General features: G+C 37.8%; 1 protein-coding gene across 9 annotated transcripts in view; it reads left to right on the forward strand.

Annotated features, from left to right (window-relative positions):
- The first annotated feature begins 836 nt into the window (after positions 1–836).
- Positions 837–27742, forward strand: part of HEATR5A (HEAT repeat containing 5A) — a 68760-nt gene continuing 41854 nt past the window's right edge. For 4 of the 9 annotated variants that reach the window (XM_049825327.1, XM_049825331.1, XM_049825330.1 and 1 more), the window contains exons 1-11: positions 1668–1887; positions 10505–10588; positions 11894–12153; positions 13211–13422; positions 18024–18132; positions 18663–18812; positions 19073–19244; positions 21242–21402; positions 23920–24175; positions 25314–25469; positions 26288–26538. In XM_049825327.1, the coding sequence (XP_049681284.1) occupies positions 12028–12153; positions 13211–13422; positions 18024–18132; positions 18663–18812; positions 19073–19244; positions 21242–21402; positions 23920–24175; positions 25314–25469; positions 26288–26538 (1593 nt within the window). In that variant the 5' untranslated portion in view covers positions 1668–1887; positions 10505–10588; positions 11894–12027. Of the gene's footprint in view, positions 926–1666; positions 1888–6515; positions 6535–10504; positions 10589–11893; positions 12154–13210; positions 13423–18023; positions 18133–18662; positions 18813–19072; positions 19245–21241; positions 21403–23919; positions 24176–25313; positions 25470–26287; positions 26539–27742 lie in introns of those variants that run through there. The other 5 variants (XM_049825328.1, XM_049825335.1, XM_049825333.1 and 2 more) reach the window with 5 other exon arrangements.

Here is a 27742-nt window from a genome sequence, read left to right on the forward strand (position 1 = left end):
GGAGCACCTATGCCCTAGGAAAAAAAAAAACAACCCAGGTGAAAATCCTGGAGGAGCCCCTGTCTGACCTTGTCAGTCAGACACAGAATGACTCCCTGACTTGGGATCCCACCTCCACGTGGGTTCAAAGCTTACCCTGGTGAAACCCAAGAGTGACAGCTCTTGCAAATGTTGAGTTTGGCAAACGGTTAAGAATATAAATGGGAGGTTTCTGTTACTGGAAGGGTGTCGTGCCAGGGGCCCTCTCCAGAAGGGACAGATGGGAGCCTGTGGGGTGGAGAGAAAACCAGGAGTCATGAACCAGGTACAACCCTCAACAGTGCCAACTGAGCTACCTTGAAAAACATACAGCTACCTTCAAACCGACAAAAGTCACCAAGAGGGGGGTTTTGTTGCTGTTTTCGGCGGGAGAGCGCTGGCTCCCGCCTGTCCCCCCTCACGCTGCGGCAGCCAGCGGGACCAGCGCGGAGCTCGCTCGCCGCCGCCGCCGCCGCCGCCGCGCCCCGGTGGCTGCAGAGCCACGGAGCCACCCGTGTCCGGGACGGTGACTCCCTCCCCTCCGGCACCCCGCCGCCTCGCCGCGGCCTTGCGGCTGCCGCCCGCCGGCGCCCCGGGGCTCCGCGCTCCCCCGGGCCGCTCCCGCCCTCCGGAGCGCCGAGGCCCGCGGTGGCGCTCGATGGCTCCGGGCCCGATTGCACAGCCCTGAGCAACGGCGGCGCCCGCCTCCCTCCCTCCCTCCCCGCCCTCCCCCGCCGGCGGGCGGCAGCGGCGGCGGCCCGGGCGCTAGGCCCCCGCCGCCCCCCCCCCCCCGCGCCGGACGAGGGCGGGCGGGCGGAGGGAGGCGAGCGCCGCCGCCCCGCAGAGCGGCGCGGGAGCCTTGCGGCGGGCCGGGCCGGGCCGAGCCGAGCCGTGCCGTGCCGGCCAGGTACCGCGGACGGGACGGGACCGGACGGGAGGGGAAGGGCGGAGGGCGCCGGTGCTTCTCCCCAGCCGCCGGGGCAGGCGGGGAGCGGGCGCCCGAGTGGGTGAGGAAAGGGGCGCGGGGAGCCCCGGCGGCCGCCTGGGCGGGGCGCGAAGGCCCGGAGCGGGGCACGGGGCCGCCTGAGGGGGGCGGGCGGGAATGACCCTAAACCGGCGGGGGTGCCAGACACCCCACCCCCCCCCCCCCCCCCCCCCGCCGGGCAGGAGGGGACGCCCGGGCTCGGCGCGGGGTGAGGAGTGGAGTGAAGGCGGGCAGAGGGGAGCCGGGGAGCTCGCTGAGGGGCTGGGGCTGCCCGAGGCCTGCGCCTGGAAAGTGCTCGATCACCCCCGAGCCGTCTGGGCGGGTGAGGCAGACAAGCCGGCTCTAAAGTCGGTGGCCGGGCGGCTGCCGGGCCCCCTCAGCGCAGCCCGTTCCGTTCCGTCCTGTCGCGTCCCGTCCCGTCGCTGCGGGGCAGGTCTCGCCCCAGTGAGGGGAACGGAGAAAGGTCTTCTCGTCGGGGGCGGGGGGGGGGGGCGAGGCAAGCCGGCCACGGGCGCGGTGCCGTCCGAGCGTGGTCCCACCGCGCCGCCGGGGTGTCACGGGGAGGGGCGGGCGAGCGGCCGTGCCCCCGGGTTTGGGGTAAGCGGGAACGGGGTGCGCGGTGGGCGAGGGTGGGTGTTTGGCTGGTAGGGGTCGGTGCAGAGCTTAAGACTGCAGGGACGGATCTGGCGTTCACTTGCAGCGAGGTTGCGTGGTCTTAGGGTCTGTTTTTATACTTTCTTATAAATCTCGGTAGCTAAGAGTATTTGGAGGGAAGGGGAGCAGTACTGGACATTCTGGTGTGCAGAAATGTTACTGTAGGCTTCTGCGGTTTGAATTTCTAGCTGTCCAGCTAGGACATCGAGCACGTCTACACCGTGTAACTGGTAGAAACTCTGCACAGGGATGTAAAACCTGTAAAGTTGCATTAGCGTTGGCATTTTGGAATGAGGGAGAGAGTAATAGGTGTTGTGAGTTTAGTTGAAATAAGAGTAAAGTTTAGTGAGATAAGGGTGGAAGGGAGATAAGAGAGGAGGAAGGCAGATAAAGTTAAGGTGAGTAGGTGAGTTCAGCTTTGTGCTTCTATAAATGAAATTTGGTATTTTTGGAAGTTTGGATTCATTATTTGTAATGTTTCTTTAAGTTACTTTGATTTAGTCAGATTAAATGTTTATAGTTGTGACCATGAATGGTACTAAACTTTTATTTTAGTCTCACATGTCAGCAATATTTTCCCCGTCTTCAGAAATAGTCAAGCTATATTGTATGTTTTGGTATTTTGCCCCATGATATGTAATATTTTCAGCTCATGTATGAAATAACAATTGAGACCCAGAAGATAGATTACTTTTGGTTGTGTGCGGAATGGAGTTTGGGTTTCTTTTCCTTTTCCTGATGGTTTGACACAATGGAGAGGGGGGGGAGGGGTGGTGGTGTTTAATGTTACACTAAGTCTAGTAATATATTGAAAACTTGTGCTTGATTCTTGAACAGAGGATTGATTTTATTGTCAGTAAAATATCTGAGTTACCGACTAGTTCATGATGTTGTATTCCGACATGTCAAAAACTTAATCAATGCAAGATGATCTTCTATTTTAAAATTCAGAAGATCCTAATGAGGTAGGAGGTTAGAAACACCTTCTCACAAAAACATTTTCAGATTGTGGGATGTTTGTTCTATTAAGTTTTTACCATTGCAGTTTTTACTGGCTTTAAGGAGAACCTTAAAAAAAGACATGAAATATGTCTACATCTACATTGCAAACCAAAAAAGCATGAAATCTCTATGCAGTTATATTTTCTGAGCTGTACTGGAGTTTTCTTTGGGGAACAGCCATTTAGAATATCTGGAGAATCAACCATCGCAGTGAGGTATGTCAGTGATTTATGCCCGGATAGTGGTCTCTGATCTGCCAACCAAGTCTCATGCAGAGTCTGCACCTGTGAGGGCTTCTGCTGCTGCTAAATTTCTGTGTTGGTGTGCTTCAGTGCAGCTGAAGTCTAGTCATAGTACTAGTTAAGCTGGTATTATGATAGCTATCATGATTTTCAGGAAAAATAAGTATACTTTTCCAGGATTTCAGGATATGTTCAGCAAAAATTTCCTGTGGCTTAATCTAATGCTAAGCTAGACTGGATTCAGCGTTTACCTTAAGGGAAAATTGGTAGCTAAAATCAACCCGAATTTTGGATTATCCATATGGATGTGTATCACCTACTGCAAGTCAATTTGACATTTTAACAAAGAATTTCCCAAAACTCCTGCCACTGTGACAAAAAAAACCCTGTCAGTATACTCAGTTTGATATATTTTGTTTATATTGGATAAACAATATTGTCTGCAACATTGTCAGGAATAAAGCTGTGTTCAGACATATATTGAAATTATTGTTAGGATTTAGGTGGATGTCTATACTTCTGTGATTTTTATGCACTTGCTTTGCTATCACACCAGCTTTCAAACCTGCAAAGATGTAAAGCCAAAACAATCTATGCACTTTTATTCAGACTGAAGCTAGCTGTTGCTTTTTGAAGTTTAGTTAGTCGAATTTTTGGGGAAAAAAAATCTTTTACACTCACTTTGTCAGAATCATACTTCCAGATATGATACTGTTTTTCTAAGTATTAGAAGCATTGGTTACTTATTTATATGCTGTTTGCCAGGTTGCATGTAAATAAAATAATGTTCTGAGGTCCCTGTAATGGAGCCAAGTTTATCTTTTGACTGAAACTGTCAGAAATGAACTTGACTAATATTCAAGGGTTGTGGGTGTTAGGGGGGACAGTCTGCCAGTCGTGCCTGCTGTGGAGCTCAGGAAATGGCTGGTTTATATTTCTCAATAACTGAAAGTAGCTGTTTCTTGCTTTCCTGGAATAGTTCTTCTTATGTGGAGATAAAGTGCTGATAAGAAACATGAAAGCAAAGTGTATCTACCTTTTAACACGATGAATGAATGTCTTTCAAAATCCAAGTTTTTAATGTCTTCGGTGCTTTGCATTGCTAAAACAGCTACTGCATTTACAGGCACTTTTTTTCATGGTATTTTTTCTCTAGTTATGCCAAGTTTTGTTCCCAAAACTTCACAGAAATCATTCAGCATTCCTAAAAGACATTGTCTTGTCATTTCTTTCACACTTCAGCAAACGTATATTGTGTTGTAGTTCTTATCAAATGTCACTGTTATGTATGAGGATTGTGGGTGGTCACATTCTTTGTGTGAATATTTTTAAAACCAGCATGCCCAGAACAAGGATTCTGATAGATTTCACTTAGATCTTTGTTGCCTTTAAACTTGGTTGCTTTTTCAGATACAGGGTGATTCTTCTGAAACTTGGAAATGAATAACATTTGATAAGCATTTTGCTAGGAAAACCAGTTGCTTGGGACTGTTCCTGTGGGGGTAAACAAGTACTTTGTATGAGCATCATTGTTCACAAAACATCAAAATACAGCCCTTTTGTTTTGCAACACAGATGGAAGTAGCTGAGAAACTAACAAAAATTCTGTGTGGGCTGCGTGATATTTGTTCTTTAGCACAGCGTGAAATGCTATGTGAACATGGCAAGACCTATGCGGAAGGTGCAATATATGAAGATGCACTTGGATTACATCTTTAACAAGTACCTGGTAAATGCTACCAAATTTTCAAAGATAGAATAGATACATAGTTTTCCTGGGGCAAAATGCTTCATCCAGAGCACTGTTGAGTGGGGAGCCTGAAAGAAAGGGGTCCTGTTTCAACACTTATGATTTCAGAACCATTATTTCTAAGCTGGATAATTGCATACAAAAATATAACATAAGTGAAAGTTGTCCTAGTCTGAAATCTACAGCAGTAATTGGAGGAAATGGATAGTTGTGTAATAATCTGTTATTTCTTGTTGCTCTTAGTCAAACAGATTCTTCATTGCTTTTTGCTGTTTGGGATAAGCATGTGATGCAAGTGTGTACGTATTTTTATTTAAAAAGGAAGCTTGATTTGTGAGTGGAACTGAATCCCTTCATAACACAGAATATGCAATAAAACATATGAGTACTCAACTGCGAGATTTACTGTCTGGTGTGTTTTTCACGTGCTAATGCACTTAAAATCTGATATTAAGAGTTACAGTTCTGCTTGATTTAAGTCTTAAAATTTTGGACTTTTTCCTCTGTGGCCTGGTATTCTTTTTGCATATGCTCTGGGTTGTGGTCTTGTGATGACTTTCTCTTATGGCCTGTTCTTGCAAACTGCTGTCAAATATCACTGTTAGTCCTGTCTTCTCCATGCTTGGCTTCAAATTTCCCCACTGCTGACCAATATAACATAACAATGCAAAATACCTGGCATTCTTATGGCAATATATTAATTTTGGATGAAAAGCAATCAAGTCTATTTGATGCCAAGGAGTAATTGGGTCCAAACTGATGAGACAGATCACTGATAAATACAAGCATGTGTGTGTATGCATTGAAAGACTGGGCTCTGGTTTCATAACCTCTTCATAGTACTCCTCATCAGGGGTTTAATCAATTCAATATACCAATGCTTCTGGTAAAGAAACAGTCTTCAGGGGAGTTTAATTTGTCGTCGTTCCCCCCCCCCATCTCTTGGTGTCTCGGTGCTGAAATGCCCTAAATTTTCTTGTATGTTACCTTTGAAACTACATACAAGCAAGCAGTGAAAGGGCACGTGAAATTCTCAGCTTTTTTTCGGCTGAATGAGAAGCCAAGAGTGATTAGCGCTGCTGAACGTAAAATGTGTACAGAGGGGTCAATGTTGTGTCAGGACCAGCAGTTACCTGCCATTGCTTCATGTGAAAAATTTAAGGCTTCTGTATATAGAGAAAAGGCTTAAGTTGGCTGAATGCTGACGATCCTGCCACACGAAGGACACTGGAGTACTGATGTACTTACGCTGACATTTTTATTTAGCTTTGCCTTCTCTTACTGAAGAATTTGTGGCAGACTTTGCTTCTGTGTGTTAGTTGGTAATAGTTTGTACAAGTCAGTAAGTAAACAAAGGCTGCACTGTCTTTCAAGTAATAATTAATACATTTCTCTAGCTGTTGAATATTCCCACTTCAGTATATTTCCAGTGTCTAAACTCCAAGCTCATCTGAGCTGGAATTTTAGTTCTTTTTTTTATTTCTTATCAAATCATTAAGAGTCTGTCATTATAGTTTATTTAAATTAGGTTATTTCTACATGTGCTATAAATTCTAGCTAGCTTATAGCTGAAGATAACTCGATCCTTCGTTCCCTGGGCGTTCAAGTCTTCCGTTTGAAGTTGCTGGGAGTTTGAGCCTGCACTTTTTGCCTTCTCTAGACTTCTGTGCCTCCTTATGTTTGCCTACTAGCATAAATGATACATTGTAACTATTGGATTTTGGTCTATGTGTCATTCATTAGTAGCTGAATTTGGCTGGTGCTTGAAGGTGGTTTTTCAGCCCAGCTGGCAAAAGAGTACCGTACTCCGTTTCTTTTGTCAGAAGTAAGCCGGAGGGAGCTGGGCAGGAGTTTTGTTTATGTTTGGGAGACACTCTAAACAGGTATGTGCAAGGGCTTAACATAGGCTTGAGCATCGATTGTCTTGCCATGCAGTCAGCTCAGATGCATGGGTAACGATCATCCCATTAAACTTTTAAAACAGTGCTGCAGGAGTAACATTGATCTGAACTGTTAATGACTAGAACTAAATGTGTCAGGCTGGAAGGCTTTCTCTTAAATGTATTGGTTCGCTTGTTAGATAGGATATAATAAATCTTGCTTTCTGAGGAAAAAAGCCCGTGACTTTGAAGTCAGTTAAAATACCACTGCGATGCAGTGAAGGACAACTTGAAGCTAATGAACGTGCTTCAGCTCCGTTCTTCAGCAGTGTGATGGTTATGGCATTGACTGTGTAGTCAGTCCAATAGCAGCTGTTATGAAAACACCGGTAATTATTACTTGTCATTTTTAAACCTTACTCATTACTCACGTTTTACTATTACTCATTACAGGCAATGAGTAACAGTGATCATTTCTTAGAAGAATAATGTCCTTTTTACTTCTCTGCTAGACTAGGCTTTAGTACAAAATTGAATCCAGAGGTTTATTATCTTTATATTTCACATCAGATTTAATGCAGAATTATTTTAATACTTGTGAAATTAGAAAAATAGAAACTATTACTAAGATAAGTTAAACAGCACTTTATTTTCTTCACTACGTAGTAGATGTAAGGGACCTAGATCCTCATCTAGATTGTATACTAGATCCTCATCTGAGTGTCATGCTCAGAGAGCTGAGGTTGGTCTCATTTCTGTTTGAGTAGCACTTGTTCCTGGCAAAGAGAGACAAACTGTTGGAACAATGAGAGATCAAATGCAAGAAATCTTAAAATAAAACAAATTTGTAAGTACATACTTGATCTGTATGGTAGTTTCCATTACTTGTGTTGATCTTCCTTGAAATAGTGAGTCATAATTTAAAGGCTTATTTTTTTTTAGTGAGACATCAGTTAGGAGTCTGCTTTATTGCAAGTACTTTTTTCTTTTTTTTTAGGCAGAGACAAAATATGCCATGGGGTAGAAGGAAGAGGAAAAGTAAAATTCATTAAGTTGCCACTATTGGTCATAGCTTGTAATTTATTGTGTATTAATTTTTGGTTTAGACTTCCATGTGAAAGAAATACAAGTCTATGGACTGCTTCCCTCAGCTTTTAAAACCTAAGGAGATTACCTATCTCAGAACAAACTTGATACACATAATAGATCTATTTGGTTTTTTGGCTCTGTTATAACTGTGTCATGGGTGATCTGTTGGTTCTCATATTTTAAAACCACTTGCTAAAGGCAGCTATTCAAATTGGTTTTACCCTGATTCAGTCCCGTCCCCCCCCCCCTTTTTTTTTTTTTTCCTTTAAAGACTACAAGTCCCTTTTTTCTCTTTGTGGTTTGTCAGGAACTTTAGAAACTCAATTGCTGTTGCCTTTTAGTGCTTGATTCACCCTACACTCCTTTCAATTTACAGGCCAGCATTCCATCTAGTACTTATTCTAAGAGCTTTTCTGAGCTCTTTTCTGATCTTGAACAATCTTGCTTGCCACAATTGGCAGTCAGCAAATGAAAAAATTTTCATCAGTAATAAGTAGGAACAACTTCTGTCTTGTCCAGTAAATCTTTGTGACAGTTTTGTAGCATAGTGTAAATGTAAAATAAACTTACCTCATAGGAAAAAAGAGGGATTTTTGATTGATCCGCTTTTGTAGCACTGATGGGAAAGTAAATCTTGTAATTACTTCAGTTTTCTAAAGACAAAACCAAAAGGATGGTGTGTCATGCTAGCTAGAAATTAAGATTATTTTTTTTTTATCAGCTATGTATGCCTTTTCATTTCTGTTGAAGGCATAGTATGTGTTTCATTCAATTAAATTTCACATTTATTTTTCCAGATTTCTTTTTCAGATTGAGAAGCATCAAAATTATAACACCGGGGGAAAGGACTATCAAATAATTCAACATTTTTAAACATGGGTTTCATGTAAATATACATACATCTTTACATGCTTAGGTTGTACTTGCATAGATTTACTAGTGTGTGATGATGTTCAAGAAACTGTAATACCTGCAGTGGCTGGCGTTACATTCAGCCTTTCATTGTGCTTGCCTAGCCCACCACGTGGCCATGCCATGCCTCTAATTAGAGCAGAGTTGCACCCATGTCTGGACAGTATGTGTTTAGGTGTGATGTTTCCTTCTCCACTTAGAAATAGCCTAGTAACATCTTGTAGACATAACAAGGACATATTTAATATTAATCAAATGCAGCTCATTTCCACATTCTGTGCTTGTGTTCTGTTTTACATAGCCTTGTAAGCACGTGTCTTTTGTGTTGTTCTCCAATCTGACTGCAAAACCAATATGATGCCGTAAAAACTTGATTCCCTACATTCTTGCCTTTCTTGGCACAAGTTTGTATGCCTGTGCCCTTTTTTTTATTGTTATTTTTGAAGCTTCAGAAGTATCGCTGGTGTGCAGGATTACAGCTCGTTAAAGGGAATCTCAGTAAGTGTTTGGGCTAAGTTTTTTTGAATAGGGTGGATAATATGCTGCTTTGTATGTAGCTTCATGGAACCAAGGTTTGCTTGTTGACCAGCAATGGAAAGATCAGGTCTGTGATTTTTTTGCTGCATGGGCAGTTCTCAGTTTCTACAGAACTAAATCTTGCATAAAAACCAATCAACCTCTGTAGTTCGGAACTGAGTTTGAGAAATGCTAGTGTTTCTAGCCACGTTAGCAGGTGTTCGTTATAAAGATCAGCAAGTACACTGTAAAATTTTTCTTTTTTAATTTAGACTAACCCCCCCCCCCAGAACTAGATGATTTTTGTGAATGAGTAGAAGTGTCTTGTTTAGAAACAAGTTACAATAATAACTTCAGATGGGGTTGCTTAGGGCTTTGTCCAGTTGAGTCTTAGAACCTCCTGAGGGTGAAGGTTCTGCAACCTCTCAGCACCTGTCCCAGTGGCTGATAATCCTTACAGTGAAAATGTTTTTTCTTCTATCAGGTTGGAACCTTCCTTGTTTTAATTTATTTATTTAAATTAACTTATTGTATTATCCCTCCCATACACCTCAGTAAACAACCTGTCTTCATCTTCTTGGTAACCTTCTCTTTTGAGGGCTGCTGCTAGGTCCCTTTGAGCCTTTTCTTCATCAGGCTGAACAGTGGTTCACCAGGCTTAAAGAAGTTTAGATTACTTTGAAATCTACATGTGCATTCAATTTGTTTTCAACTTTAGTCTTTTAAATACTGATTGAGGAGTGATTACTTTTAAAGTAGCATGCAACCTGTATTTCATGTCCTGCCAGACTAACTTCAAGTTGAATGAGGTTTAAAAGGAAATGTTTTGCCCATAGATTCTAATATTCTAATTATATTTGGTAGTTAGGAGGATGGATTGATAATCCTCATGTCTTGTTGTATCCATAGTATTGTACATGAATTTTCAGAACAGTTGAGTCACTGTTTCCAGCACTGCTGGTTGTTGATTTTGACATGAATGCTGCCACGTTGTTTATGACTTAATGATAAGGACATGGTCATTTATGATAGCATTGCAGACTAATATAATAAATATTTTGCACCTATGCTTTTTTAGATGTATTGAAGTAATGTAGGTCTTATGAAGGCACTGGAATCATCTTTCTAGAAACTAATTATGGTATTATGCTGTTTGAGCTTACTTTTTTTTGGTTTAGACTTGAACAGAGTTAATAAAACAGAAATAAGAAAGGCAGTTTCAGTAGTAAAATGAACTAAACTGTATGGTTAATATGGTGGGTCTGCCCAATTTAAATGTAACATACGAAGAGCTAATAATATTTACGGAGCTCCAGTCTAGTGCCTTTTTGGTGAGCTATTACTTAATAAAAATTGTTGGTATTGCAAGACTTTGGAATTCTTGTTTTCTCTAGAATAGACACTTTTATCTCATGTGCCTTCCTAAAGTTGATCTTTGTGTTAATTCTTTTTCTAGAAAATCGAGTTCTCGACATCCTTTATCCAAGAACCTGGAGCAGCAGAGAGACAGTTTTTACAGTGAGGAGAAATTAACTGCTAGGTAAGTTAACTGCCAGTGTCTGGCAACGATCTGGTCTTTTCAGCTGGGGAAAACAACTATGAGTTGTAATCTTCAGCTGGGTATGTAAGTTGAATCAGTTGCTGTGGTAGTAGGTAATCTAGAGATAGTAGATATTGGGACAGTCCTTGGGAGAGGAAAAAAGGAATGTTTGTGACCTGTACATGTAGTTTCCATCCTGAACAGTGACAAAACTCTAGTCAAATATTCAGTGAAATATGTAATCCTACTTTTTTTGTATATTGCAAAGAATGTGAGGATAGAGTTAAGTTCTGTGAGTGTTCTGGGAGTGAGATATCTGGTAAATTGTGAACGTCTATGTAGCTAGGCAGGTAAAATATATATGGGTATAATGAGCTATGTATATTTATCTCTGCTTGTCATTTTATAGTGTGGTGCCTTGTCAAGCTGCCTGGTATTTCAGGTAAATTTGAAGTGAACAGTTCATTATAGTAAATTAGATGTCACTAATTTCCTTTGTGAGTAAATTTTACATAAAAATGTGTAGAAAGTAGTAAAGGTAACCTTCTGCTCTGCATTTGATGACAACCCAAGTACTGAATTATTTACAATTACTTTGTATTGCCCATTTACTGTTTGATGGATCATTTTACACCATAATATTGTTGCTGCATGGGAAAAATGTATGTTCAGCAGTCTCAGTGACCTCTGGAGAGGATAATTTATATGGGAGTTTAAAATATGGTTGATGTTTTACCAAAACCTCCTGGACTATTTTTGTTTGCAAAGCCTACAGAATATTATATTTTGTAGTTTGAGGCTATATAGCAATTAAATAGTAGGGGGAAAAAAAGTTATCATTAGAAGTGTTTTTCATCTTGGTTTGCTTCTAGTTATGCTTATTGACAATGTGGAAATTCCCAAAGTAGTCCAAGAGGTACAAATAAAACATAACTTCTTTTGAACTTTGAGTTTTTGAAACATTCTTTTTTCAGGTTTGGGTTTTTTTGTGGGTTTTTTTTTGTGTTGTTTTTTTTTTTTTAATTAAAAAAAAGACAGCATTAGAATTTTTTTTCAGTAATGAAGCTCTGGTTTTTCTTTATGCCTTGTTGGCATTGAGAATACATAAAGTGTTTGAATAATATGTTAGCATTTATATTTGTGAATATAATTAACAGGAGTTAAGTATTGCTAAAGCCACCTAAATAAAACTACTGAATTTTTTTTTATTTTAAGTTTTCCTTTGAAAATTTAGTTTTAATAAGCCAAGCATGAATATAATATGATTGCTGACTCTCCAATAATTATTTTTCTTTTTCTGTTTAGGTGTTCAAACTTCTGATTCAGTCACCAGATATTAATGAGGAAGAAAACCTGACTCATTAACACAGTTCTGGTAGTTTGTCGGGGTTTTTTTATTCCGTGGTGTTTGAGGAGAGATTTGAGGAAAATTTCAAGGAATGGAGTTAGCTCACAGTTTACTACTTAATGAAGAAGTGTATAACCAGCTTGGTGAATTTCAAAAAGCAGAGTTCATTTTTGAATGGTTACAGTTTTTGGAAAAACTTTTACCAGTGACTAGCAGAGTAAGTATAATGAGACTTGAGAAGAAAAGCACATTACAGAGCTGTTTATCTCTGTCTTTTTTGTTATTTTGTTTAAAAAAAAAAGGGCAGTATTCAATTTTGTTTACTTCATGTCTTTTATGTACATGCACTGAAAGTATGTTCAGTGTTAGTAACAGCTTTCTAAATGTTACAAGTTTTTGGTTGCAGCCCTTCAGGTGACAGAGCTCCTAGTCCAATGAAAGGATTTTTTTTTATTTTTTTTAAACGCAGATTATTACTGCAAGATTTTGCAACACTATGATGAATAATGGTAGTCATGCTTCCACCTAGCATGGCACAATTTGGTAGTTCCCTGGCAAGCAAGAATGTAGCATCTTGCTCTTTGTTTTTTATTTTCCTAATCAAATGATAAAAGATCCATTTCCAGCCAACTCTCCAATTGTTCGGTTCGCTGTTCAGTGTATATTAAGTAGGATATGTTGATATGTAACAGCAAACCAACCTAGATAATGCTATTTAAGAGTTATGTTATTTGTGTTAAAATATGTAAATGAAATACAGTGCTAAGCTCTTTTATTTTTTTTTAAAGAGCATTTGATATAAGACTATTGATATAAGACTAAAATAGATGATAGTTTTAAGGGAAGTTCTTTCCATTCTAATGCTCAACTTCTTGAAACTCTGCTAAGGTTCTTCTTTACTGCTTAAATTACTATATTTCTGTGAATTGTTTTATTTTAAAACAGGCTTAAAAGAAGCAAGAAAAGGCAATTTTGTTTTAGCAAGATGTAGCTATACAAATGCCATAGGGAAAATACACTTGAAATGCTACTAGAAAGAATTATGCTCTGAAAAATGTGATTTTTAGATTTTTTTTTTTTTTAAGAAGAAGAATAAAATAGTCACATATTTGAGATGGCTTTGCTTTAAGTAGAAAGGTGCAATAAAATGTTAATTTTTAATTAAGCATGTCAGATTATCAGAACGGTAATAATGGAAAGTAAAGATAATTAGCATTAATTATCTTTAACTAACTTTTAACTGAAATTTAACTGGTTACTGATTTTATTTCCAGACTGATATAAGGGAAAACCAGAAGAAACTGGTTGAACAATTGACTTCTTTATTAAACAATTCACCAGGACCTCCTACCAGACGGCTTGTTGCCAAGAACTTAGCTGTACTTTATAGCACTGGAGACACTTTTTCTGTTTACCAAACAATTGACAAATGCAATGAACTCATACGGAGTAAAGATGATTCACCAAGTTATCTGCCCACAAAACTGTAAGTATTTTTTTTAACTCCAAACTTCAAATCCAGTAATAACAAGAGAGACAGATTTACATGGCGAGAGGTTGATGCAGGAGAGTGTATGCTCCCTCATTTCTGCCTGTTGTCTGCTAGGGCTTTGTACTATATGACACACAGAATTTGGGAGCTTCCCTGATTAGTATCATTACTGTGGGTGTACCCAGCTGTAAAAAGTAATTTTTTTCTTTGGTATTACATCTCTAAAATTTTTAGACTTGAATATTACAAAGAGAAACTGAATACATCTGAAACATGAAAGCAAATTCAAATTGCTTCCTTTCCTCTAGGTATTTTAACAATTCTATTTTAATCATTTAGTATATGCTGCTTTCAGGGCAGAATTATGAGTGGTTAAGTACTTCTGCAGCATTTAATACATTTCTGTGGCATTACTGGAAAGTTTTGAGTAAGAAGTTCAGCTACATGTTGGGGGGGAAAAAAATCTGGTCAGTACATAAATTGCCTTTGAAAATTTACTAAGCTTAAAATATATTTTCTTCCTTATTTAGAAGTTTCTTATTATGATTCACATAAATATAACAGAATCAATCACATTCAAACTCTTCAAAATCAGATTACTTTTGAAGCATTTAACGCAGAGGCAATTTGGTGGCTGATGGGAGTCAGTGTAGGTTGCATATGTTAGAACAAAATTTGACCTAACTAGCTAGCTAGTATTTACTAAATCCACTGGAAAGAAATGCCTTCAGTGATTTGAAAGCTAAGCTAAATTAATGTATTTAGGAGTGTAGGAATGCTAATCTTGTTGCTATCCTTCAGAACTATAATGACCATAGTATGCTTTAAGGTAATAGAGTAAACTGAGACCTGTTTACGCTTTGTGTTTTTGTTCAGTGACAGGACAAAACCAGGTGCAATACATATTGCCGTATTGAATAAACCATGCTTTACAGCAAGTCAAACCAACCTGCTTTTTACCAAAAAGGTGAAGAAAGCTTTTCATAAGTAACTTACTTAACGTTAGTAAAAGGAAAAAAATACTTACCTGACATGATGCACCTGAGTTCACTACCACAGGATACATAAGAAAACAAAGAATATGGTTGTATTAGATATTGTATGTGTGCACCAGGAACCAAAAGGGTAGAAGACAGTTGGTGATTTCCAGCCAGGCAATTGAAAATCAGGCCAGAGAGAATACCAGCAACGGATAACAGAGTTAATGAGGGGGCAGGTGTTTGAAAAACAAGGAGAAAGTAATAGTAGTGCTCAGAAGAGCAGTAAACCAGACAAGTATAACTCCAGGTACAAAATACAGTTATTGAGTACGCTTCTTAATCCAACTGGGAAACTGGGTATAGTTAGTTAGAAACATCTGAAATGTTTGGAACAAAACGCCCAAAGCCTAGCCAACAGAACAGAGAAATGTGAACTGTTATTACAGTTATGTCAAACCAAATGTTAAGGCGCAGAATTATGCATAACCTTTATTCCTGAAACAATACACATCTTCACTATAGTGAAGAAAATTAAAGATAACAGTAGAGATAGTAAAACATCATTGTGCATTAATGGTACAGTATACAAAGCAGAGCAGAATCTGTCTTCCTTTGCTTCACATGCTAATCCTGTTTCTGACAACCCATGTGAAGTTTCCTGAAAATAGATTTTTGCAAGGAGTCAGTTGTATTTTACAATACCATAATATTTTTTTGTTTCCTGCTTGTTCCAATTGACCTCTCGTGCAGTCTTTTGAGTCAAGAGTAAGTTTGCTATAAAAGGTCTTAGTTCTGCAAAGGAAATTCATGCTGTTCTACTGGCTCCTCAACAGTGAGATGCATTAACATTATAGGTGAGTTGTAGTATGGGACAGAGCTCTGCGGGTCTTCCTGCAAGATGCCACACTGGAGGAAGTGGGATGATGTTGGCATAGCAAGGAGGGATGATGGATTCCATCAGCAGTAAGGCAGAAATGGCAAAGACAAACAGAAATGGCAGATATCTGGAGTCAGAAGGCAGAGAAGTAGCTGGTGGAGAAAGAGAGGTGGCAGTATTCAGAATCCTGCTGGGTATGTAAGCAGTACTGAGGAGAGGAAATAAGACATGAAGTGGAGAAAAAGGTAGCAGTAAAATACGTTTTACTTCAAAACAGGTTTGGAAAAGGGATTTCTTATAGTACTGGCACTGAGACAACAGGCTACAGAAAAATAATTGGAACTACAGAACCCTTTATTGAGTAAAATCTTTCATCTTGGGCTGCAAGTATATGGAATACTTGGTGTTCAGTGAAGAAAGACTGCCTTTTTTTCTTCTTTTTTTTTATTTTTTAAAATCTTGATTAAAGTGTTGTCTTTGTTTGCCATCTGTCCTTATTTAGTATATGTGCCCATGTTGACTGGTAGCAACATTTCGCCATCATTGTTCACAATATGTTGATTTGCCTGGAAACTCTAAGTAAAATTTCCAGTGAATTGTTCTCTTATCTAAAAAATTATCATTTTTCTTCTTTCATATAAGTGGAAGATGGAAATGTTTTAGGCAAGCATTTTAAACAAAACCTTAGTTAGGTATTCATCTACTAAAATTGAGTGTGATGTGAATGCTATAACAGATGAGATAAACAGGTCATATAGTGTGAATACAGCTTATTGCTTTAAATTACAAAGTTTTTAAAATATTCACTAGGGCTGCTTTTAAACCATAAGCATTTTGAAAGCATTTGGCTGGTCAGCAAACTTGCATAGCTGATCTCAGTGCTATTTTACCACATGTTTAAGTATCTTAGTTCTGCATTTTTGTTGGTACCTCTCCAAGCACAAGTGTTAAGGCAAAATTTGAGAGAAAACAACTTGAATGTATCTTATATAAAGAGTCGTATATCAAAATGGAGGTGTGCCGTCAGGGAGGAAAAAACACAGGCAGAGGGGCTTTTCCCTGCAAAACTTGTATAAATTTACAGGCCTCCTTGGAAACTTCTGGCTGTTGCTTGTGATTTGACAGATAAAATGACTCAATAGTTAGTACAGTTTGGACTTAGTGAAGAAAAAAAGAATAGACAACTAGGGTCCTACAATCCTAGAAGGCAGTCAGAAGAGCTTCCTAAGTCCTATGCTTTGAACTTTTATAGAAACTTAAATATTGATGAGCAAAAGTAGCTGGATTCTGGGCTTTAGTTGACTAGATGTTACTCATCAACAAATATTGCCACTTTGTTGCTAGAAATCACTGTTCAACCCTAATCAACTATTTCATACAACACTTAAGTACATGGCAGTACAACCAACTATGTAAGAGTGTTTGCAGCTTATATCATGATGTAATAAGGTAGTTCTTGTTTGAGGTTTTTTTTGTATATGTTTGTTAAATATTCTTTCTTTGGATTATGATGTGAAATATATATTATTTAATTTTGAAGGTAGTTAAAGAGAGTATTTGTGACCATCAGATGATCAATTTAGTAGTAAGGTGGTGCAACTGTAATTTTGTGCCCAGCCACACCATGAACAAAATCAAAATCCAGACTGTTGGTGTGTAACGAGTTGGATAAAAGCAATAATGAAAAAAGTTGCTTTCATGAAAATAGGATTTTGTTATGATAAGAGCTAAAGAAAATAGGGTTTTGACACGATAAGAGGTAAAGAATACCGGTTTTGTTTTTCTTACTGTGCTTTGTCATTTAGGGAATTACTGTTAATATTAAATGCATTTTTCTAATTAAGAATGTGTTCAGTATGAGATTTTAAAATTTTTTATGTGAAAGTTGAATTCAGTTGGGGAATAAATAAAATGTTTTGTTGAAGGGGGTGCTGAGCAGTGTCACTGCATATTTAAGTAGGTCTGGCCAAAGAGCTGAAAGCTGATTAAAGATATAATTTCTTTTTTCCTTGTATTCATAAAATTAATTGGTTTAATTATAGATCTGTCAATACTTAAGCAAAGTGTTTTCCTTAATTAATTATTCAAAGGAAAATGCTCTTTAATTTAGCAACTCTTTATTTATTTTTTTTTGCTCAATATTTAACAATTTTTGCTTTGCTAAAGGAGATATCGATGAGCACACAGACTCCAGTTGTCAGGTATTTCACCTGGAAACTAAATTCAGAATCTGTGTGCGGTGAAAATGACATACTTTTTTTTCTTCAAGATGTTTCCTTAAATGCCAGAATTTTAATTACTAGACCATTTGCAGTCTACTATTGACCATCAAGTTGTAAATAAACCTGTCCCTGGCTACTCCTAGCATCATCTGCCGCAGCACAGTGCCATAGACTGCATGATACAGGGCATGGTTAGTTAGAAATTAATGTTAGGGTTTAAAGGTAGATATGAAAATTGTATTCCTATTATAAAATTTATTGGAAGATTGTATTACCTGAATTCCTGTATTACTCAAGTTATTCTCCCAACCCTTGTATCTGCATTTCTCCTAGAGCGTGAGTATGTGCCACACACAGACCATTTTCTCCCCCCCCGCTTTGATAATCCACTTGCTTTTTTGGGACATTCTATTTAGTTGTTTTGTTGGTTGCCCATTGATTATGTTAGTCGTCTTAATCCCTTTCATCTATTACTGCATCCATTTTCATGCGTCTTTGGATTTGCTTTTGTTTTAGTGCTGCGGTGGTATGCTTGGGCTATTTATACAAAAAATTGGGAAGAATTTTGGGAAACAGTTTTACTGACACCGTTGGGAATGTGCTTAAAGCAATGAAGAATGCAGAGGTATTGGAACAGCATGTTTAAAAAATGATTGGAAAAATAATAGGATGTTTACTTTTGGTAGCTGGACCAATGAATAGGAGAAAGTGCATGATACCAAAATATGAAAAAATTGTGGAAGGTCATAAGATAAAAATCAGTGTCTAAATTCCAAAGTATTATTGGAGAGATAATGGATTATGACTATAAAAGGATGGATCATAGCTATTCTCAATCTGATTTCATGAAAGAACTTGATAAACTAGAAAATTTAATTGCCTTATTAATAAGAACATTTTTGCTCCAGCTTGTACTCCATGTTTTGAGTTTTAAACTGCTAGTGAGTACTTTGCAGTAGAACACAGAATTACTATTTTCACTTGCTGATAGAGTTACAGAGCAAGTTATCTGCTTTAACTGGCTTCAGCATAAACAGATCTCCAAAAGTCTAAAAGACCCAAACAATTGTTTACCTGTTGCAGTAGTTGGCATTTTGTATTTCCAAGGAGCTTAGGGTTACAAAACTTTTAACATTTCTCTTTTTCATTTTTCAGTCTCAAGGTCGTTATGAAATCATGCTTAGTTTGCAAAATATATTAAATGGTTTAGGAGCTGCTGCTATCCCCTGTCACAGAGATATTTACAAAGCTGCCCGATCATGTTTGACAGATCGATCCATGGCAGTCCGCTGTGCTGCTGCAAAGGTAAAGTCCTCTAATAGCTGTTTTTATTAACTAAGCTCCCTAAATAAAGTTCTGTTCTAATGGATGATGAATACAGTAGTAAATACATTGTTTGCTTATCTTTATTTCTTTGATATCTCCTTGGCAGCAAAAATTAAAGTCATTTTAGTATAAAGCAACATGCCTATTTTGTTAGGGAGAACTGTGTATTATGTAGCAAACTAAAATTTTTACTGAGTGCTTTTCCATTCAAAACATATTTATTTCCCTTTTTTGTCTAGTGTCTTCTTGAACTTCAGAATGAAGCAGTATTTATGTGGAGTACAGACCTGGATAGTGTTGTGACCTTGTGTTTTAAATCCTTTGAAGGTTCTAATTATGATGTACGATTAGCAGTTGCAAAACTTTTAGGCACAGTATTGGCTAGAGCTCTAACATCTAAACAGACAACAGGTAAAGTATGTACTTTGTTTGCTGATTCCTCATCTGTAAAAATCTGTCAGATGATAAACACTCAAGTTCTGTTGAAGCCTCAAGTAAAATCACAAAGTAAGCTTCATCTGGCTGTTCATATCTCTGGATTGGTCTTTTTTGTAACATTTTTCTTGTGAAGTACTGTGGTTTTGGTTGTGTTAACATATATATACACATATTTATAAAATAATAAACAAGGAAAAATATTTGGTAAGATTATTTTTCCCTGTTACAAGATTGTTATTGTATGGACAGAAATTAGTAGCCCCAAGAATTTAAAGGCAAGATGAATTTACGCAGTGTAGAAAGCACTAAGATTTGAGAGAGTGTCTCCTTGTCAAACTAAAGAGTTAAGGATATTTTCAAGGTGTTTTTCCACAATCATCAACAACACATCTGGATTGTCTAGCAGTGCAAATGTGATCAGAAGCAGAAATGAGTATGCAGTTTAGTTCACTCAACAGACCATGTAACAGTTTTTGCTGACAGACAGTACTTGATCTAACTGAAGCATCCTGGCACTAAGTTCACACCTCCAGTCTTCAGTGTCATTCAGACTGGGCATTTTTAGCCCAATCTTAGGAGGCCAAAGCTAAATATCTAACTGTAATCTAAGCAAAATATAACAGGATGCAGAGTAAGTGTGATTCAGACTGTTTGTTCTGCTTTTAATGGCATCAGAGAAGACCTTTAGTGCAATAAGCAGCAAATGACAAAACTACATGCCCTTAAGCCCAACTTACTGCCTTTCAAAATTCCTGAGGCTGTGTATTTGCATTGGAGACTCTGAAGTCTTGACTTATAAAGTATTTTTCTAAGAATCTTTTGGAGAGAATTATTGTGTTACAGAAACCAATCAGCACTTATCTTTTCCCAATAAAGTAAAAAAAAAATAATACTCTGACTTCTTTATAGACTCAATAGTTTTCTTTAATCTTTGTAAGCAATGTAGTTGTATTTCTGAAGTGCTAAGATAAGGTTATATAAGAAGCTCATCAACTCTTTGGTTGGTTATTTTTAGTTATTTTTATTTATATGGTTATTTTTAGTTAAAAAGAAGTAGAGCTAAGTGAGACAGAAGCTAGGTGAAGGCTAGAAGGGGCTGGGGGAAAGGTGGAGGGAGGAGTACATGAAGAAGTGCATACTCCTGGAGTTTCTGCATTGTATTCAATAACCTGCTGGTATTGGGTTGTTTTTTTTCTTTTTTTTGGACATGATTATCTCAAATCGTCTCATTTCTTTTCCCATTCCAGTTCTTGGAAGAGAGTGAAAAATGCAATGAAAATTTTAGGTCACCTAGTTTGCACAGTGTGCAGTTGTCATGCTAAGTTTGCACACACATGTCCCAGCACATGTTTTAAATGAACTTTCTGTCAAGAAATAAAACAACTGAATCTAAATTGGGGATAAATAATTTTCCTAGAAGACTGTAAACATATCCTATTAATCTCATTCTTTTGAAGAGCTGATTTAATACTAAGGTGAAATGCTTTTGTTTCTAAGAGAACCTGTAGCTGTGCCCTTATCTGGGCTAAGCATAGCAGAAAGGTAATCCGCCTTGTCTGGAGTTTGGAATAGAGAGTTGTCTTTGGCAGTACGCTGGAATGAGTTGGAGTCAGGGCTTTCATGAAGCTTCAGGTGGTAGGAGTAGGCCATACAGAGTTTTTTGCAAGGGGAGCTTAGATTATATGGTAAATACTGAGGGAGAGTAAATGTATGTATACATATTAGGTGATGGCCTAAACAATTTAAAGATAGCTGAAGCAGAAAAACTTGAGCAATATTGTGGTTCGCTGGAGCACTGAGTCCTAAAATGTCATCGTTTCTGTTGTGAAATTATGCTCGAACAGTATTTGGATTTGATTGTGCTACTGAATTTGTGCAAATTGTTTTTTCTAAAACAGAGTTTAACTTTTCTTCTAAAATGTAACAAGTTTTACAGAGCTATTCTTCTAAAGATCTACATCTCTTCTTAGCATCCGCCAGGCATAACTTCCGCAGAATTTCTTTGGAAGAAGTGATGGAGCTATTGGGAACTGGATTTCTGCGTGGAAGTTGTGGGTTTCTACGAGCCAGTGGTGATATGTTGAAAGGGACGAGTTCAGTCAGCAGAGATGTTAGAGTTGGAGTCACCCAGGTTTGGATTACGTTAGTTATCATTTTCTGAGATTGCTAAACATTCCTATAATAACTGTTTTGCTCTCCATATATCTCTTATTTCATCCCTTTTTGTATCTGTGACAAAATGTATGTACTTTAAAACAACAATTCACATCTTGAGTTATGCTAGGAAGAAAAGAAAAAAGATTTCTGATGTTGCTTATTGTTTGAAATACTGTTGAAACATTTGTTGAAATATTGTTGAAACATTTCGAAATTAAATACATATTACTTGTGAAAGCTTCACGTGATATGAATTTCAAGTAAGTGATATAAATAAGTACTTTCATCAAATTTTTAATTTAAAACTTAATACCTTATGTCTAGAAATGAAAGGGAGAGGTTACAATAATTCTTTGAACTTGGAATAGTATCCTTCTATATAGGGATATTCCCAGTCATGTTCTGAAAGAATGGTTCTGTTTTGGGTAAATGCATGAAAAATAAGGAAAACAGATTTTAGTGGAAAAAAACCAAATACCTGTTTTGCTATGTTCCAGGATGCTATGTTAGAGGATAGAATTTTGTTAACTGAGCAGGACTGAAGTCAGTCTGCATAGTGCATGCTGATAAAAACAGTAGAAATTTTTCAGATAATATCAGGTTGGGTTCTTCCTGTAAATATTATCTTAAATGGCGTTTATATGCTAAGACCTAGATATTCAAATGTTAAACCTGTGAATCAAGACTAAAGGTCATGATGAATATTTACATATCAAACAGCTGTGATTATTTTAATATGTTACAATCCCCACAGCTGTTTGATATGTCCCCTTTGCCAGTAAGGGAGTTTTTCAGTGCATTTCAACTTCTGCAGTGCAAAAACATCTGTAAATTAGCTAGAATTACTGATAGAAGCTGCCAGACTTTGCACTGAAACAGCTAGAAAGTGCTCACAAATTGTCTTCTACGCTCAGCTCATGCTGGGTAGAAACATTAACTTCTGGCAGAGAGACAGAAAAGCTGGGGAACAAGAATACCTTGACAGCTATTTGCCTAGAAAATGTGTGCAAGACTCCTAGGGTGTTCTATATACATGGTGGTTTTATTAATTTTCCAGGGATAGGTATTTCAGTTTGGTGTTTTGACTATTTGTACAGCTTTTTGGAGGTTGTGTCCTTTTTCATGCATTTCTACGTTAACACAATAGTACCTGTGCTAGATGGTACACTCTAAGCGTACCAGAACAGTTAAAACAGTGCAATGTGTCTATAAGAAAACCTTGAGAAATTGTGCATCTATCAGTGCCTGTGAGTAGAAAACACTGGCAGTTATAAAATGTATTAATTATTAGTGAATTGCAGCTTATTATAAATTAAAAAATAAGACAAACACTAAAGATGACTTCTTACATATGGAAGAAGAATTTATATTTGTTTAAGACACAGCCAGGTTTAAGATATAGTTCAAAATGTAGCCACAGCAGTATGACTCTTCACAAGTCTATTTATCCTGTTAAATTCCTCAGTTTTCAAATCTGTAAAACAGGGGTAATGTACTGGTACATTATTAAGTCTAAGTAGTATTTGTGAGGAGCTATTAGATGCTAACAGGATCTAATAGTACAAATTCTCCCTCTACAGTACTTCACTTTCTTTTATGTGAATAATTTTTGTTAATCTTAGACACATGACAAAGTATATATGAGGCAAATATAGAAGTTCGTTGATATGGGTAGTAGTTGTGAACTTTCTTATGAGGAATTTTGTGTGTTCATTTGCATGTTCTCATTTTTTGTATTCGCTATTCTTGATGCTAGCACATCTATTCATTAAAAAAAAATCCAACACATGCACATGGAAGGCATTTGTAAGGGAGTGTATTATGTGGCAAACTAAATGGTCCTGTGGTGATTAGATTTCTAAAGTGACTCTGCATTCTTTCTCTTTGTTGTGACAAACATAGTCTTTTTATGGTACCTCCATTGCAAGGCAAACAATTAAAATTCATTGAGATGGAGAGCAGTGCTTGGGGGCTGCAAATATTCCCTAATTCAAAGCCTATAATAACAAAATTCTCTCAGGGTTATGGGTTATAGTTTTGTAACATAGTAGTTCTTAAAATGCATTCATACATTAAATTTGGGTTCCATGTGCAGAATGTTAAATAGCTAGAAGCTGTTGTTCAGTGAGACCAAACACAATGTTTTACATAACAAGTGCCTGTGCAGGGTAAACTGCCATTTCTCACACTCTGGAATGAAATAACATGGGCAAGCAGTCTGAATTAACTTACAGTCAAAGCAGGCTGCAATGTTGCTAGTACAGTTTTGATAGTAATTTAAATTACTTAGATAAAAAAAAATTGCAGCTACCTGAAAGTGAGAACATACATAATTTATGGATGCATAAATGTGTAAGTAATCTCCGTTTAGTGACGTTCCCAGTTGTGGCAATGTGCAGAGATTAAAAAAAAATATGTATGTGGGATAGCTGGCAGTGGTTTTCCAGGTGATTTTGCTCTAAAATATGGCTTCTTTTCAAATCTCTTCCAGGCATATGTGGTATTTGTCTCTACATTAGGAGCACAATGGCTTGAAAGGAACTTCTCTGCCTTCCTTTCCCATATTCTAGATCTGGTGTCTCAGTCTCACCCTAAGGTTATTCACAGTCAGATGGATGCTATCGGCTGTCGCCGCTGTGTTTCATTTATCCTTCGAGCTACAGTAGGAGGCCTTCTTGGGGAAAAAGCTCAAATTGCAGCTGCCAAGGAGATTTGTCAGGCCATCTGGAAACTGAAGAAAGTTGTGGGTATGAGTCTAACAAGATTATCCATTTGGGCCTCTGTTTTTTCTTTTTTAAGTGATTGTCCAACTTCCTAATCCAGAGACTGCAGAAATAGAATATATAGTGCTGATTTATTACCATAATAATGTAGAGGGCTTTTGATGGACTGCTTTGTTTTTAACTTGGGCTGGTTATTTGTTTGTGTGTGTCTGTTTCTGCATGTGTGTACCCACACAAGTGTAAACATCTTTTTTAACATTTCTTCCCTGGCGAATAGAAATTTAACCAATTGCAAATAAAATAAAATAATAAATATATGCAGTAATAAAATACAGACAGTATTGTAAAATAAGTTAAATTGGCAGTTAATGTGTGTCTGGCCAGATTCTGCCTTCCTGTTCAGAGCAGCTGACACTACTGATGGTTCAAAAAAGAAGCATTTGTTCCTAATTGACAAAATGAGCATTTCTTCTGGAGAAAACAGATCTCTTGCATGATAAAGTCTTGTACACAGCTTCCAAAAAAAGCTGCTGATTCTTCACCATTGTCCTTGTAAGGGAAAAGAAAGAGAATGCTGGGCATAACCAGTCATCCCCTTGTGTACAGCTGCATATTGTATCCTAGTTAAATATCTAAATGTTAAATGTCTAAACTGACATCATCATTTGTGTCTCAAAAGATGAACTTTCAAAAAACTCCAGATTTTTCCCTCCCTCTTTATTTCATACCCCCACATTCTCTCTCGCTTGCTTTTGCACTATTTCACTCTTTCCTTCCCTTTCTTTTCTCTTACTATGTAGTAAAGTCTGGCAAGTTATATCAAAGCATGACCTCTTCAAGTCACTTTTGGTGAGGCTGAGAATAGTATGCTGCTTACTAGCTGCTGTTCCCCATCACTTAAAGATAAGCAATTTGGTAGCTTCCATTTTGTCTACTCTCCTGCCCTCACAGACATTACTACATTATCCATTTGAGTAATAGAAATGTACTTGTCTCAGTGAAGGTAAACCTTTCTGAAAACAGTTTGGTCAAAAATAAAAATGGGAATGATAAAAGCTTATTTGGTAATATAAACAACTTATCATAGCAAAATCCTTTTTCCAATCTGTTTGTTTCATTTTGGTAATGATTTCCTGGGGATCTTCCTATATTGTATTATCAGATACTGCAATGAGTGACAATAACTCGGAAACAAGAGTTAGTACAACAGATGCAACAGCAAGTCAGCACGTGCTTGTGTGTGCACTTCAGGAACTTGGAAGTCTCATCCACGGCTTAGGAACTACAGCAGCACCATTACTGCAAGACTCCAGTACAGGTACAAACCCTGAATTATTTTGTGAACCAGAGTACAAAATACATTCCTTTGTTTACTGTGGTCTTCTCTGATTTCTTACGGCTAGACTGTCAATTCTTTCAAATCTGTTGGGATCATTTGTCTGGCATTGACTATAGCAACCTTTCTTCTGGAGTGCAGTCTTCTCACTTGGACCTCTTTAGTTCTTCTGTCCTTTTCTGTTTTCTGTCACTAAACTAAAAACAAAAAAGGAAGAGGGGAAGTTGGCTACCTTACAAGCTGTGGGAAATCTTCAGGCATTGCCCAAAGAGTTCTGTATCTTCTCCGACCTGTACTAGTATGTTAATTAAAAAAACCCAAAACACTAAAACCAGTATTGAATTTAACTCCATTAAGGATTGTATTTGAAGTCCAACACTTTATAATGTTTATAGTAAAGCAGTTTGAGCTGCGTATCTTCATCTACCTTTATTGTTTTCATTTAGCTGCATTTTTTTCTAGATAGGTTCCAGTGGACATATGTTTCCACTGCATAGATTTCTGCTTCCTTGAGAATACTTACAGATATTTTCTATGCATCTTGGTGAATAACTGCATAATATGTTAGGTTTTCTCCATATTGTTACTTTTCATTCAAGGTAACTTTTTTTTGGAAAAATATTGAAGCATTTAGATTTTATAAGAAATATTTCACAATAAAGATCAATGGTACTTTCTAAAGAGAAGTACAGAAACTGGATAGTAGAACTGGATGTTCACCAGTCCTCTGTGTACATTTTTGCTTGTTTGACAATCTGCTTGCCTATTTCTTAAGTGTGTTTATACATTTTATTTTTCAGGAGTTCTGGAAGCAGTAATTTCTGTCATTCTTCATCCCAGCATTTCAGTTAGACTAACAGCAGCTTGGTGTTTACGCTGTATTGCAGTAGCATTGCCCTACTATGTGTCCCTACTGTTGGATCGTTGCATTGAACGTCTTAGTGCATTGAAATCATCCCCAGAAGGAGTAACTGGCTACAGTTTTGCTGTTGCTGCTTTGCTGGGTGCAGTAAAACACTGTCCTTTAGGAATTCCACATGGAAAAGGGAAGGTATGGTCTGAATACTTTACTTACAGGCAGTTCTTTGATGTTTTTGCAGTAGTATTTGCATGTATTCGTTATGATGTGATTACATAACCCAGTATACTGATGAGCTACTTTCTTTCCTCAAGAAGGGGATTTTGAAGCATACCATAACTCAAATAAGTGTTTTTCTCATATGTGTCAGGATTGTGAATTTCTCAGGAAATATTACTAATGACTTTATTAACCACTCATACTGCAACCTTTTTCTAATGGAGAAGTTTGTTGTTTTGGGACAGGTCAATTCTGTGGACCTGTAAGGACTTAAATCAAACAGTCTAAGACAAGGTTTACCTGGAGAAAACACTTCTTGAGTAGAGTTATGTTTTTTGGAATTTCAAACTAACTTCTTTATAGCAAGATCAAACCTTCTCCAAATCTGGCCCAGTTTGACATTGACTTAAATTAGGAAGCTGGCATTTCAGCAGTGTTAATGGTGAGAAGAGGCTAGTTTGGAGTACATACAGCTGAAATGTATCAGACTTTGCCAAAGGAAAAGATCTTTCTTTTATAAAAAAATAACTAGAAGTATACATACAGATCTATTGTATGATCTGATGTAAGAAATAAGTTTCCTGGAAGGAAACTCATTCTATCACAGACTAAGCCAAATTAATGTTTCCCAGGCCCATCAATGACCCTCCAGTGTATACAGTTTATTCAGTGCTTATGCCAGTAACAGCAATTATGGATTATCTTGAATATCAGTGGTCAAGTCCAACAAAAATCTTTAATCAGGTCCAACAGATACACACTTTCATTTTGTTTTACAGAATTTAACAGAAACCAGTTTCTTGCATTAACATAGTCTAAGATGCTTGTACCAATCTCTCCTCTAGCACAGATAGGATATACTGTGCTCTGAAGTTTTAGGGATATGCAGATGTAGAAATACAGACCAGGAGAAGAAGCTGCTTCCATCTCAATGAGAACTTTATCCATGGAGTTACTCACAGCTGGAAAACCACGGTGCAACACAAATGTCAGTAGTACATGCTAATTCTCTTCATAATGTAGAAGCTTACATTTGCAGTTCTGAAAATACCTGTTTCAGAGCCGGTGGACATTAGAGAAGTGGCACACTTTGACACAAGGACTGTGGATTTTTTTTCTTGTTATCACATCACTGTAAGATGAAAGGAATGCACATGTAAAGAAATATACATGTAAA

This window comes from Accipiter gentilis, chromosome 22 (assembly GCF_929443795.1).
Source record: "Accipiter gentilis chromosome 22, bAccGen1.1, whole genome shotgun sequence".
Classification (NCBI taxonomy): domain Eukaryota; kingdom Metazoa; phylum Chordata; class Aves; order Accipitriformes; family Accipitridae; genus Astur; species Astur gentilis.